Source organism: Moschus berezovskii, chromosome 9 (assembly GCF_049115385.1).
Source record: "Moschus berezovskii isolate FMDL1 chromosome 9, NW_MosBer_1.0, whole genome shotgun sequence".
NCBI classification, from domain to species: domain Eukaryota; kingdom Metazoa; phylum Chordata; class Mammalia; order Artiodactyla; family Moschidae; genus Moschus; species Moschus berezovskii.
In genome coordinates, this window is record NC_142468.1 from 105,948,587 (window position 1) to 105,963,570 (window position 14,984).

The 14,984-nt window shown below is 36.4% G+C and overlaps 1 protein-coding gene across 1 annotated transcript; it reads left to right on the top strand.

Annotated features, from left to right (window-relative positions):
* Nucleotides 1-13,818: 13,818 nt before the first annotated feature.
* On the top strand, nt 13,819-14,769 carry LOC148776963 (olfactory receptor 4M1-like). Its single transcript, XM_088840435.1, has one exon. The coding sequence runs from the start codon at nt 13,828-13,830 to the stop codon at nt 14,767-14,769; it is 942 nt and encodes a 313-aa protein (XP_088696561.1). The 5' UTR covers nt 13,819-13,827.
* Nucleotides 14,770-14,984: the final 215 nt, after the last annotated feature.

Consider the following 14,984-nt stretch of genomic DNA (forward strand, 5'->3'; position numbering starts at 1 on the left):
TCCTTGCTGTCCAAGGCACTCTCAAGAGTCTTCTCCAGCACCACAGTTCAAAAACATTTATCTTCTTCAGCACTCAGCCTTATTTATGGTCAAGTCTCATCCATACATGACTACTGGAAAAACATTGTTCTTATTTCAGCTAAAAATGTATTTGAAAGGTTTGTTGCAGAAGTAGATGTATTTTCTAAGATTTTGACAAGTTTGGAAATGAATATAAATGGGAATTAGGAGATGGACACGGTGAGAAGGTTAGTGTCCTAAGTTGGCTGCTGTACAGGCTTCCCTTCCTCCAGTCACAGGTAATGCTAATTATATATTCGCTTAACACTGTGCTATGTACATAAGTGCTTTATATGGAACACATATGTAATCTTTACAATACTTATGAGGTATATATTAATCTTATCCACCTTTTGCATTTGAAAAAACAGGCAAAGGGAGTTAAGTAACTTTCCTAAAGTCATAGTGCTAGCAAGAATTGTAGTAGAGGTAGAATTTGAATCTAGGAAAACTCGGTTTCAGACCTCTTTTACCAAGTGGTCTTTACCACCTCCTGTTCCTGCTGTCCTCCTACCCTGGGAATCTTTACTTATAATCAAGTCATCCAAAATAAATTCCAACACTTCAACTTAACTCACAGGCTATTTTATGACATGAGAAACTCTTCCTTTTCATTCTCAATTCCTGATACTTCCATCCATGGATTCTGTGCTGAATCACATCAAGCTTGTTGACATAGAGGATGCTGTGATGATTTACATCCTATATTTGCATCATATATTCGATTCACTATTCACTTCCTGCCTTGTCCACTTTTCTGCGCCCACACCCTGCAGGGTCATCTTCAGGTTAGCTCTAATTCACATTCCAAAATCCCACTCAGTGATGACCTTGTGTGGAAAGGTGTTCCTGACTCTCCTGGACTTGTTTACCCTTATCTCAGAGAACTGTGATTGTAAGTTTTCGAGTGGACCTCCTCTATTTGATTGTCAGTTCATGGCAAATAAAAATGATATCTAGACTAGTGATCAGTACCACATCACTTGCTATTGCATTCTCATTGTAAATTAAATTTGAGCAAAGTTGGACAGAAACTGTGTATGTTGTGATGATCTTGCCAGTGGCAACAGTAGTCTTTCTCTCCAAATATTATGTATAATTAAAACGTAAATAAACCCTTCATGATTAGCAAAAAAGTGATACAGTATTTTGACTATGCAGAAGGTTTAAGACTTTCCAATGAGAAAGAAGATATGGTGACTTTGATGCCATCAACCCCAGAAGCATGAATATTGATTTTAAAAAGTTGAGTTCCCATTTCCTAGGTTCAAGTAGTAATGCCAGTCACAAGCTCCATGACCTTGGGCAAGTTATTTCCTCTCTTTGGTCTTCAGTTTCCTCATCTCTAAAGTGGGAATAAAGATGACAGCCTATCTCATAAGACTTGTATGAGAATTAAATGTGAGCAATAACTGGCACATAGTAAGTACAATATAAGTGTTTTCTCTTATTATCTAAATATTTTTCAATCCTTATGATCTTACCAGCTGGTGATAACTGAGTACAGGTTGGCTTTACTGTTATAGTGTCAGTGTTTGAAGATTTAAGGACACAGAGCATATCTTCCTATCAAAGGATTTTACACCATAAGAGAACAATTGTTTTTTAAATGCAATTGTTTTTTCATGAGAAGTTTATCTTTCTCTGATCTATTTATCATCTATCATCTCTCTGTCCATCTGTAATCATCAAACTATCATTATCAATTGTCATCTTTCTATTTATCATTCTGTCTTTCATCATTTATTTAAGAGTTCATGTATTTTGTGGGTTCTAGGATCAGAATAAAGCAATTCAATTATCAGCCCCTTCTGCTCAGTGGTAAAGAATCCACCTGCAATGCAGGAGACTCGGGCTTGATCCCTGGGTCAGGATGATCCCTTGGAAGAGGGCATGGCAACCCACTTCAGTATTCTTGCCTGGAAAATTCCATGGACAGAGAAACCTGGCGGGCTACGGTCCATGGGGTCACAAAGAGTTGGACACAACTGAGTGACTTCACTTTCACTTTTCAAGGCAAAAGTATTAAGGATGATAGAAGTTTCAGTAATTTAAAATTTTTTCATCTCTTTAGCACAAAACGAGTATGCTAGTCGTTTGGTCATGTCTGATTCTTTTCATCCCATAGACTGTAGCCCACCAGACTCCTCTGTCCATGGAATTCTCCAAGCAAGAATACTGGAGTGGGTAGCTCTTCCCTTCTCCAGGGAATCTTCCTGACCCAGGGATTGAATCCAGGTCTCCTGCATTGTAGGCAGATTCTTTACCATCTGAGCTACCACATAGGACAAAGTACTTTCCTATGTAAAATACTTTGGGTTGTATGGTATTCTGTCCAATACATAGGACAATTTATTTCTCTGTGCAGTTTGATGTATTCCTTACTGGCAAGTGAAGCTGAACTTCTTCATGCAGGTCAAAGACTAGGACTCAAACTCTTCCAATGTAAATTTACAAGCATAGGTTGTTGGTGACCCAGGGAGTCAATGTATATGTGGTTCTGTCACTAAAATTAACTTAATTTTTAATTGCATTGAAACTTCCAACCTAATTTAGAAACTAGAAACTGAGTCATTCTCACTTGATTAAGTAGAATGTTATTCTTTTAAAGTTGATCTGTATGTATTATATTAAAAGGTTTACTTAGGAATTTTAGAGATCAAATCTAAAATGCTAACTCCTTGCTTGTATCTTTAGCCTCAAAAATTAATTTATCCATTTAATACTTAAAGTGTTTTCATATCAAAGAGAATTTCTGATGTGGGGGTGAGCAGTGTGAGATCAGAGAGAGAGAGAGAGACTGAGGGGAAAAGGACAAGATAATTATGAAGGAAAACATTTGGGAGAAAGGAACTGTAGGTCTAAGCATAATAGAAAATCAAATGGGAGTCAATAATGTGGTAAGACAGTTAATGATGAAAAAATATCCATGAACTATACTCAAGAAATATAAATATTTTCCTCTGCTATATTTAACGTCACTTAAATGTTTCCAGAAGGCTGTTCCTGTTAGGCTTTACTTGCTTACAATGGTTTATAACATTTATTTTTGCAAAGAACCAGAGCCACTCAACCAGAATGCAGAAGCCTCAGGTTCCTTCCCTGGGTGGGGAAGATCACCTGGAGGAAGGCGTGGCAGCCTGCTCCATTGCTCTCGCCTGGAGAGTTCCAGGGACAGAGAACCTGGCGGGCTTCCATCCACAGGGTCACAGAGCTGGACAAGACTACAGTGACCGAGCATGGACCATAAGGCACAAGATCCAATTTCACTTTTTCAAAAGTGGTCAGCGAGCTGCTTCAACACAACTCATCAAATTATTTGTCATCTCCTAGTTAATTTGAGGCCAAAATCTGTTGTGCTGACTAATGAATTTTATTATTTCTCAGATAGGTTACTGTATTATTCCTTTAATAGTTCTTTCTACTTTGATGACAATGCCACATGAAAGTTTATTTTTTGCATTACAAAATATCTTGATTTTTTAGTATATTTCTTTTCAGATTTGAAGTTTGGAATAATTCTTTTAGTATCCCCAAAATATGTTCAATATGCTTTGTACTGTTTATATATTAAGAAAAATTATCATTTTTCAGTATTACTTTTGTCTATTCAAGACTATGTTATCTCTTTCTGTTTATTCAAGTTATTCATGTATTCTAGCGGAAATTGTCACTTAGTCATATAAGTCCTTTGTGCTTTTTAAATTAGGCATATATTTTGCTTATTAATTTTCATGCTAAAGTTGGTTAAAATATTGCAAATTTTAGAGTCTGCAAATATAATTAGAAATAAAAATGGATATCTACTCTCATGTTTGTCAGTCAAACTTTGTATGAATATTTAGCAAAGCAACAACATAAAAGATACTGTTTGTAAAAGTGGGAATTAAATTATTTGTATAATGATGCAAGCCTAAAGCTTTCATTTTAATAAAAAAATTGTTTAGAGCATTTTTCTACATGTATTGTCTTTTGTTTAAACTTTCACACTTTTCTTTTCCATTGTTCCCAATTGCTTTTCTATTAATCTCATACTACTTATTTTATTCTAATTCAATCTCAAACAAGGACTTAAGTACTTAGACTCTATATCCTGCTTGGATGTCTCTATAACCTTCTTCTCAAAAATATACCTGAAGAACCAACTTTGGCAACTAGTCCAGTTTCCAGGGACTGGCATGATTTAAATTTGAGTACTCCTACTTTGTTATTGATCTGTCTTTCTCTTATCTCAACTGCTGACCTCATTACTAAGCAAATCTGACACAAGAAAGATGAGTCCTCCAGCCTGCCTTACAGTCACAATCCTTCCTCCCACAGCTTACACTTATGGCACCATACCTGTACAGACTAGATATGATCTACCTCTAACTTTTCCTAATTTGTTACTGGAATTATGTTACTGTGATTGTTTTTCCTTCAAAGAACATTTGGAAGAGAAAGAGGATGATGACTCAGGTTCTCTGGTCCAGGGCAACTGCCATGAATTCTTCAACTGGTCTCTATTTCATGAAGCAGTCCTAGGGCGTGCCACATGCTAAAATTTAGGTAGATTTTTAACACAGTCAATTTGGTAGTGTTTCCTTGTTAATCAATGTTTATTCTCACTTGAATTTGGAATATATTATCTTAAGTCTTATTGACACTCTCATTATTTCTTTTGTTTTTTCATTGTCATGGTTACAATTTATGCCTCTAATATGCACCAGACTCTGCTGGACTGGTGACATATGGCTTTTCAATTTTACTTTATAACAATTCTATATGTTCTTAGCATCTCTAGTTCTCAGATAAGGAAAATTAAGTTCTAAGAGATATTAACTTGCCCAATGAAATGGAGTTAGGAAGTCTTCTAAAAAAAAAAAAAGATGGAAAGAAGCATGTTTTTTTTTTCTACTATTTTTGTGATCATTTATTTTTGTCAGAATTTATAGGTAACCTGATACTTTTATTATTTCGTATCTTCCTGTACCTTTAGTAAAAATTTGGAAGAAAGTGAAGTGTTTTTCAACTATTTAAAACAAAGTTTTTGAAAATTTCTCTGTCTAACCTCTCTAAAAATACATGTTTGTTCTGTTTGTCCTTTGAGGCCATTCAGAACAAATTATATTTTAAGCCCTCTCTGTGTCTTTTCATTTCCAGTTTAAATCTTCAACAGTTTGTGGAAGAATCCCCAGATCAGTGAGAATGTATTTTTTTTTTTTAATTAAAACAAAATTCTGTTATCCTCACTACACAAGCATCAGGTATGGTTATTGAGAGTAAAATATGAAGATAATTTGGGGAAAAATTCTGAGAAAGATGAGATAGCAATCAGGCTGATGGAATAAAACTGAGATAGAACCTAATGTTAATTATCATAGAACATTTCTGCGTGAGTGATACAAGTATTTAAGGATTCATAATCAACTTATTTAGAGAAATGAGGGCAGTTTCTCTCTTGTTAATCATTGTATACCTGGTGCCTAGTACAGTGACTGACAAGTAGTATTGAATAGATTAATACTAAACACATATCGAAGACATTGAATAAAGTTAGAAATGTTATAGAATTATCATTTAAGGCCCTCAGTGCAAACATGGATAAACTGTTCAAGAAAATTATGTAGTATTAATAACGGTTTGGACAGGTCCCAGTTTTCCTAATGACCCAGTATCTCTAAGTGATACAGTTCTATAGGATAGTGAAATTAGAAATGAATGTCATAGTCTAGAAGGCATATCACACATCACAACATTTTCCACCTCTAATCCTTAGCCATTTTCCTTGGGTGGGCAATTCAGAAATTGTGTTTCCATGCTTTTTGGGTGAAATACACATCAACTTTTAAATTATTCCCTCAGGGTTTTGATTCCTAGCTGGCTGGTCCTGGCCTCCAGAGAATCAGTTTTCTTAGTCACAACCTGCAGTGGTAGTTAGCTCATTGTTACATCAGGGAAGGAACTGACACACACCAAAATATAGAAGACAAAGCTTTCTGTTGTGGATGGGGAAAGAGGCACCTTCTCCCCCGTCTATTGTTCCTGACTACACCAAGACTGGCACCTCTGATGGGTAGGTAGAAAATGGTGCTGGAATAATTACATAAACCACTATATTTTTGAGACATGGGGTGAATATAATGATGGGGATGATTAAGTAAAATACTCAGAGAACAGTGGTAAGAAGCAGAAAGACTCAAGTAATGAAATGTCTTAGGGAAAACATGGTGGTCATATAGACCAGATCTTAAGCATGGGCTTGGACAAACGATGCCTTTTGCTTGATCTTCATAACTAAAGGCTCAGCAGGGGACTGAGAAGATACTTTAGTCATCTCCTGCTTACAGGATCAACCATTCTTACTCTCAGAGAACATTCTTGGAGATGAATTCTTAAAAGAAGACTCCAGGAAACAAAGCCAGGAATCATGAAGCAGAATCAAAAAAACATCAAATGAGTTAATAAAACAATTAGATTTGGAAGTATTTGACAATTTTTTCTTAATAAGTCATTGATGTATTCACTTAAAATTGATTTAATCATTCATTTATTTATTCAATAAACATTTATTAAAGACCTTAGTGTGCTAGGAATAATCTAAGCACTAGAGAGATGTATAAAGGAGACATGCTTCATGACCTCAAGAGGATCAGAGTGTCTGTTCTACTCTGGCCAAAACACAAGTTGAAAATTACAATGCAATGGATAAATTGCTATTGGAGATGTGAACAGAGTCCTGCTACAGGAGCCCAAATTTCTATGGCGCTTGTTAGAAATTATTCATGCAAACTTCCAGGTGTTTTGGAAAGAAGGGCTTCTGAGAATAGCTGGTAGATTTAATAGTAGTGATATATCAACAATCACATAGGACTGTAATCTGGGGAAAACAGGAGGAGATGGTAGCATGTAGAAATCAGATGTTCTTGTCCTCCTCTCTAAACTTGTTCCTAAACTTGATCTTAGTCTTCCAAGTCCAAGGATAGTAGCTGGGAATAGAGAAGTATAAACTGATGTTAAGGATAATACTCTGGGAATCATATATTAGGATGATAGTTTCTCTACTGGACTTGCTATTTTGCTGGGGAAATATAACAATGACAGCAACAGCAATAATGATAATAATTTAAGAAAGTGAGAGCTATTTGCCTGACATTTTTCTGAGTTTTGTATGCATTGGCTCATTAATCCCTACAATAATACCTATGAGCAAGATATGATTATTATCTCCATTGCAGCACTGGGCATTTCAGGCAGAGTGAAGCGAGTTACTGATGATCACAGGAGCTACAGGAGCTAGTAAGTGGTCAGCTGTGTTTCAAACCAGGGCACTGATGCTCCGTATCTAAGTCTATTACACGAGAAATGCTCAAGCAGCAAATAATCCTCAAAACACTCATCCTGGGATCAGCCCTTCTCTGATTCTAAGCCTTTCTTCTTCCTTAGCTTACTGTGGGCAACAGAGTATATAGGAAATCTAGAGAAGTATATATTGGTATTTTCTGCTACTGGTTTAATTATGAGACTCAGGGAACTTGGTCTCCACATACCCATCTATATGGGGAAAATTTTTCGTATACTACCTCTTCCCTATCTTATAGAAGAAGATAGTTGAGCTTAATATCTAGGGAATAGGAGAAATTAATTCAAATTTCTTTTATATATGGATATATTCAGAAAGATTACATTACTGTCCCTCCAAAGTGCCAACCTCAAAAAGTTGTTAATTAACTTTTCTGGGACCTTTACTTTCAATCTGCTTTTATTTTCAGAGAATCTTAGGATTATAGAGCTAGAAGATTTCTTAAAATTCTAGTGTTAAAATCCATTATGTTGTTAGGAAGAAACTGACACAGCGGGAGGTCGATGACCTTTCCAACATCACACAGATTTTGGTGGCTGAGATCTAATGAGAAGCCGAGTCTCTCAATTCTTGCTCAGTGCTCTTTACAGCTGCTTTTCAAACTGGAGTGTGTGTCAGTTAAGACCCTACACTTTTGTATAAGAGGCTCTAGGTTATGGCAAAAACCAACACAACATTGTAGAGCAATTTTCCTCCAGTTTAAAAAAAAAAAATCCTACACTTTCTAAAATGTGATTCTTTGTGAAGAATTTGGAGAATTTTTAAAAAAGTATTGAGCTTGTAAGAAGCATTAGAAGAGTTATAAAGATAAAAGCCTTTAAATAATGACTTTATTCCTCATTCCATTGTTATAAAAAATGTATTTTTTGAGTGTTGTGCTCTAACACAGATCTTACTCAGGTGGAATACCCTCTAAAAATAAACATCCATATCTTTAAAGTTTCTAAATATCTAGCACCTTCCTGCTGTACTTACCTTCATGCCCTCCCCAACCCCTAGTCTCCGTTTTGGTGTTTTCTTTGCTCTTCTTGCCCATGGCTCAGTGAAGTGAAAGTTCTGCTCCCCAACCTGTACCATATTCCCCTAATTAGCAAGTTTGAGAGGCTTTAAAGTGCCCTTTTTTCTCTATAAAATGGTTTTCAATTAATCAGAACTTGAAATTTTATAGTTTTTTTTAAATTGTTTTGTTTCCTTTAAATGAACATTCCACTGGTGGCAATGTAAGCCATAAAGATGGGCTGTTTTCATCTGCAGAAGAAATACAGGATAATAACTTCCTCTTTCTTTCACAGCTTCCTTCCTTCTCATCAGTATAACCTTTCCTTCTCTTCCATTTTCACCCATTTCTCAGTGACATCACGATCCTTCTACTCAGTGCTATTGAAGTACAATCTAAAAGCATTTCTTTCAGTTGTGAGTTTTTGGGTTTTGGTTATCAAGATGGGCTAGCATAGGTGACTTTCACTCTTAGAGATACTACTTTCTTCATTCACATCCTCATCTAAGCAAAGAGAATGGACAATGGTTGTAGATGATAGCTAATTTCTTTTAAGCCTCTAGTATGAGTGTAACTTGAGTCATTTAATCTTTTGCCATTTCAAGATCTATGTGAAACCCTCCCTAAGTTACTTAAATTGGCTATAGAGAGCTTGGCTAGGTACACGAATGAACATTATATTGTTAGTAACAAAGAAATTCTTCACAGATTATTGTTTTTCCCCAAAGCATTTACTCCCTTGAGGAGAGTTCACAGTTCACCCATTTATAGGGAGGGCCTCTGTACCCCTAGGTATCTCTAAAGTCATCCTCCAGATACTTCATCCCTGCAGAGTAAACACAGAATGGAAATTCACAAGATACTGTTAAAGGAGGAGCAGACATTTTAAAGATTCTACGGATAAGATTATGCAATATTTTTTTCTGTCTTTGTCTGACTTACAGTCTTTAGCATAACATCCTCCAGTTTCATCAATTTTTTTTTTTGCAAATGGTAGGATCTCCTTTTTTTTTTTAACACTGAATAATATGTGTGTATAGATGTATATACACAATCATAATCTCTTTATCCATTTAAAAATTGTATGGCAGTTATCAGAGGTAGGGAGGTGGGGGAAATAGGGAGATACTGGTCAAAATGTACAAAGTTGCAGTTATGCAGAATGAATAAATAAGTCTAGAGATCCAATGTACAAGATGATTACAGTTAATAATGCTCTATTGGGATACTGAAAATTTGCTAACATGATAGATTTCAGGTGCTCCCATAATAGGAAAAAATGATAACTATGTGGAAGTGATTATGTATTCAATAGCTTATCATTTCATAGTGGAATGATTTAATCTGTATCAAAGCAAAACTTCACACATGACATTGAAAGCTCTGTCTCAAAATGTATAACTTCTCTGTCATTTCTACAAAGTGTTCACTTGTTTACCCTATCATTTCACTGTGTATATGTATATCAAATCATCATGTAGGACACCTTAATGTATCAAACTTTTATCTTTTATAAAAGCCCCCCCCAAAAACAAACAAAACAAGCAGACTTGCATCCAGAAGCTTAAGAGGTATAGGTGGGTGAATGCAGAATGAAGTAAAACCCTCTTGACCCCTGCTCTGAGTAAGAACTTCTTGGCTTGGAATCATGCAGTTCAGTTCAGTTTAGTCGTTCAGTCGTGTCCGACTCTTAAGAAATGTCCTGACTCAATTTCCATGAATTACCGTAAGAATTTCCCTCCAAGAATTCCCCACAAACATAATTCCTTGTTCTGGATTTTATTGGCACAATCCCAAGATTTTTTAGAGTATGACACAACATATCTAAGTATTTTTGGCAGTCAAATTTTATTAAGAACCTGAAATGTGCTAGATGAACCTCATTTCAGACATAAAAGATATAAAGATACATTTTAAAAAAATTTTTGTTATTATGTTGCTCACATTCCAGCTGACTTTGGTGGTGTGGAAATAACATACAGTTCAACATTAAATCCTGCCAATTGCCAATCCTAAATAATTTTCTAAACAGGCAATTCTTTTCTCTAAATAGCTACTGAAGATTAAACTTAAAGATTAAACCACAACGTTTTTCCTGCATGTAATTCCACTGCAATTTACCCACAAAGCAATCAGCCATTCTCGAGATTTTACTCTAAAATGTATCGGAAACGGCTCAAATCCAATTCCTTAACAAAGACTCAAAGGCTTGGTCTTTGTCTAGTCTCTTTATTCTGTTTGTACTTCAATCAGTCACGGGTCTTCTGGAGTCCATAGAGACTCTTCCTTGCCACATTCTTTATATGTGTTGTTCTCTATTCCTAAAATGCTTTTCTCCTGAATTTCAAATTTAACTGAAATGCCAATCCGAGAATCTTTCCTAAAGAAAGCCACCACTACACATTGCCACACGCCACCATCATTTATTTAACCATAATTTCCTTTTTAGTTACTTCTTTTATCAATAGTGATATTTATTTCATTTTCACTTATTTATATTTCTTTTATTTACTCACTGTTTGCTGACTCATTTATCATCTGTATGTATTTCTGAAATGGCGGCTCAATGAGGCAGAACGTCTCCTTTGCTCACTGTGGTCTTCTCATGTGTTAACAAGTTGTCAATATTCCCTAAATACTGGTTGGGTGAGCAAGTGAACACTAGAGAAATGACAGAGAAGCTACACATTTTGAGACAGAGCTTTCAATGTCATGTGTGAAGTTTTGCTTTGATACACATTGAATCACAAATGTGGGCTTCCCTGGTAGCTCTGCAGGTAAAGAATCCATTTGTAATGCAGGAGATCCAGGAGACATGGGTTTGATCCCGAAACTGGGACGATCCCCTGGAGGGGGTCACGGCAACCCACTCCAGTATTCTTGCCTGGAGAATCCCATGGACAGAGGAGCCTGGCAGGCTACAGTCCACAGGGTCACAAAGTCGGACACGACAGTACTGACTGAGCACACAGCACAAATCACAAATACAGACCAGGGTCAGGATTGCTGTGGGTTCTATAACATTCAGGCCGTGGCCGTGTTCATGTAGGGTGTATATATGTTGGCCTGTCCTCGATAGAGCGCTGCATGTGTGTCTGTGTTTCATGAGTAGGAGCTGAGTGCTGGCTTGGAGAGTAGGAGTTTGGTAACGTGCTGATTGTTAGCAGAGGAGATAGGCATTCACCAAGGAGGGAGGAAGGATGAAATGCTTTGCTATTTTTTTCCCCGAGGAATAAGTCAGGTAAGTTATCTTCATGAGGTGTATATTATTAGTTTCTAATTGTATGTCATACATCAGACATTGAGGTACAAAAATAAATCTCTTTAACGCTATTTTATGGTAAAATAATCCTTTCTATTTCATAACACCTGAAGTATGCTTGCTTTCCCAGTACATCAACGCACATTCACCCAGATTCTTTCTTTCTAGATTAGTGCCATTTTCTCTTCTTTTTGATGGGATAGGTTCAGAGTATGACAAAGAGGAAAGCGTGACCTGTGTGACAATAATCAGAATTATCGTATCAGTGTCCCCTTGAGAATTAAAAATACTTAGTGTCTTGTAACAGTATTTACTGCATTGAAATATTCATTTACTTTTAGTAACAAGAGGGCAGTTATTTTATTAACAGCAAACAATCATTCCACATGTTTGAAAATGGCATACCATAATAGCAAAATATCCAAGTAAACTAAGTAATCATAAGGTTCTGGATGTGTTTGATAGAGACACTTTTGATTGTTGGAAACTCATAGCTGACTTATCAGTGAGTGTAAATGAATAGTATGCTGTGAATTTGCAATTATTTACTTTTTCTGTTTTTAGTATGGAGGCTATGGGGCACCTTCTCCAAGTAAGTACAGTAACACTTTTTATCCTAGGAAATATGTCATTCTGAATAACCATTCTTTTAAGAAAGTTGAGGATTGAAAACTGGCAGCATCATCTATCTTTCTTTTGATTAAAATATTTCTAAACTGAATTGTAAATGTTCCTGTCTTACTTAACATGATTAATTAACTCACTGAGGACCCATACTGGTCCATTCATGAATGTCAGAATATTTCCCCTTTGCTAAATACTAAATAATTCCACTGACCTTCCTTGGTGTTTTTGTTTTTCTGCCTCTTGTGTCAAATTCCTTGCAAACACTGTTTTTTGAGAGAATGTGGGGGGAGAGGTGTTCACTTGTAATGAACCATCCCTTGATCATAATAAAATGCTTTTATAACACATTTTGAAGTCTGTGTTTGTTAAAATTATGCACGAGTTGAGGCTGTAGGTTCCATGGTGGAAACTTTGAATTTCTTTGGTCAATATTATACACAAGCTTTAGTGCACAGACACTGTGGTATCTATTTGGTTTTCTAGAACCCTAACTTTTGTAAACATGTACTTCCGGAGGAAAGGCAATACTTTAAAACAGCATATCAGTAGAATAGAAGCAACTCTTCAGCATTGGCTTTTGTTCACAAGAAACTGTTACTTTGGTGTCGCAGTTTTTACATTACTAAAAAGAGGAAGTATATTTGGTAAAGTAAATGATTGTCTTAGTTTTATTCGGTGATTTTGTTAGATCTAATAGAAATAGGTTCAACATTAGGCCTTAAGAAAAATTTTATCAATAATCTTTTTCCCACTGCCACCTTGAAATGACAGAATGGGTTGGCTTGGGTGGCAAGCATATCCATTTCTTAATTACTACATCTTCCTCCTACCTACCTGAAACAGGGGGTAAAATGCATGGCCAGTGGAGTAATCCGCATAAAGAATTTTCATATAGGACCCTGCATTGTTGTGTTTTGTGATTGTTTACATATAATCAAGGGTTAAGTTCTCTAAGTTTTGGTTAAAGGGAAAAGATATCCATTCACTAAACTTGAAACCCTAGCATCTCTTTGATGGTTTATAACTAAAATATCATCAGATCAGCACACCCAATATTAGACTACAGGCCCAAGTTTCAAATCGATCAGATTTCACATCATCATTAACAGCAACAACAACCACAAAAATCTAGAAAGAACAGGTTGCATCTTTTATTACCAGTCTAAAATTTGGCTAAACTTGGAAGAAGTTGCACATATTGCTTACTAAAGTAGATGTTTAGGGGAAGGATTAGTGCATTTCTGAGTTTCATAAAAAATAGAAATAACAGTAAGAACTTGAGATTTTGGTGTCAGATATATGACATGTTTCATATAGTTTCAATGTTTCTAATTTTCAGTTCATCACTTATTCTTTCCTTATCTTGGTTTATACAATATGAAATCAGGCAACCAAACTTATGCTAGTAAAATCTCTTAATGGCAGACCAGATTTGATGATTTTTAAAGTGTTGATTGATGCAACTCTGGTTAAATGCTCTTTGGAGTAATAACAATTTCTTTATTTTTCATAGCTATATCATGAAAAAAAAGTGAAGAAATGGAAACTGCAAATTACACCAGGGTGACAGAATTTGTTCTCACTGGCCTCTCCCAGGCTCGGGAGGTGCAACTAGTTCTATTTGTTATATTTCTGTCCTTCTACTTGTTCATTATTCCAGTAAATATTCTTATTATTTGCACCATCAGGCTTGACCCACATCTGACTTCACCCATGTATTTTCTGTTGGCTAATCTGGCCTTCCTTGACATTTGGTACTCTTCCATCACAGCCCCTAAGATGCTTGTAGACTTCTTTGTGGAAAGGAAGGTCATTTCCTTTGGTGGATGCATTGCTCAGCTCTTCTTCTTGCACTTTGTTGGGGCCTCAGAGATGTTCCTGCTCACGGTGATGGCCTTTGACCGCTATGCTGCTATCTGCCGCCCCCTCCACTATGCTACCATCATGAATCGATGTCTCTGCTGTATCTTGGTGGCTTTCTCCTGGATGGGGGGCTTCATTCACTCTACAATACAGGTGGCTCTCATTGTTCGACTTCCCTTCTGTGGGCCTAATGAGTTGGACAGTTACTTCTGTGACATTACACAGGTTGTCCGGATTGCCTGTGCCAACACCTTCCCAGAGGAGTTAGTGATGATCTTTAGCAGTGGTCTGATCTCTGTGGTGTGTTTCATTGCTCTTCTCATGTCCTATGCCTTCCTCCTGGTGATGCTCAAGAAGCACTCGGGTTCAGGTGAGAGTACCAGTCGGGCCGTGTCCACCTGCTACTCCCACATCACCATTGTGGTACTAATGTTTGGGCCATCCATCTACATTTATGCTCGCCCATTTGACTCTTTCCCCCTGGATAAAGTGGTATCTGTGTTCCATACTGTGATATTCCCTTTACTTAATCCCATCATCTACACACTGCGAAACAAGGAAGTAAAAATGGCCATGAGGAAGCTGGTCAGCCGATACATTTTATGTAAAGAGAAGTGAAAGATTAATGGCATTTTCTATAGTCCTTCTGAAGGTTTTTGTCCTAAAGAAGGAAGTATTTGCAGTAGTATTGGTTCTTTCACTACCTCCTTTTGTCTGAGGTCTTAAATCCCACTAGGTTTCCCTCTAATTGGTGAAAAAACAAAGAAATTAGGACGGAAATAAATTTACTCACTCTCTCCCTGAAATTTCTGGCAGATCACCCTCAAAATTTA

Bases quoted from the DNA above. Each gene is read 5' to 3' on its own strand.
- LOC148776963 (XM_088840435.1), top strand. From the start codon at position 13,828: ATGGAAACTGCAAATTACACCAGGGTGACAGAATTTGTTCTCACTGGC.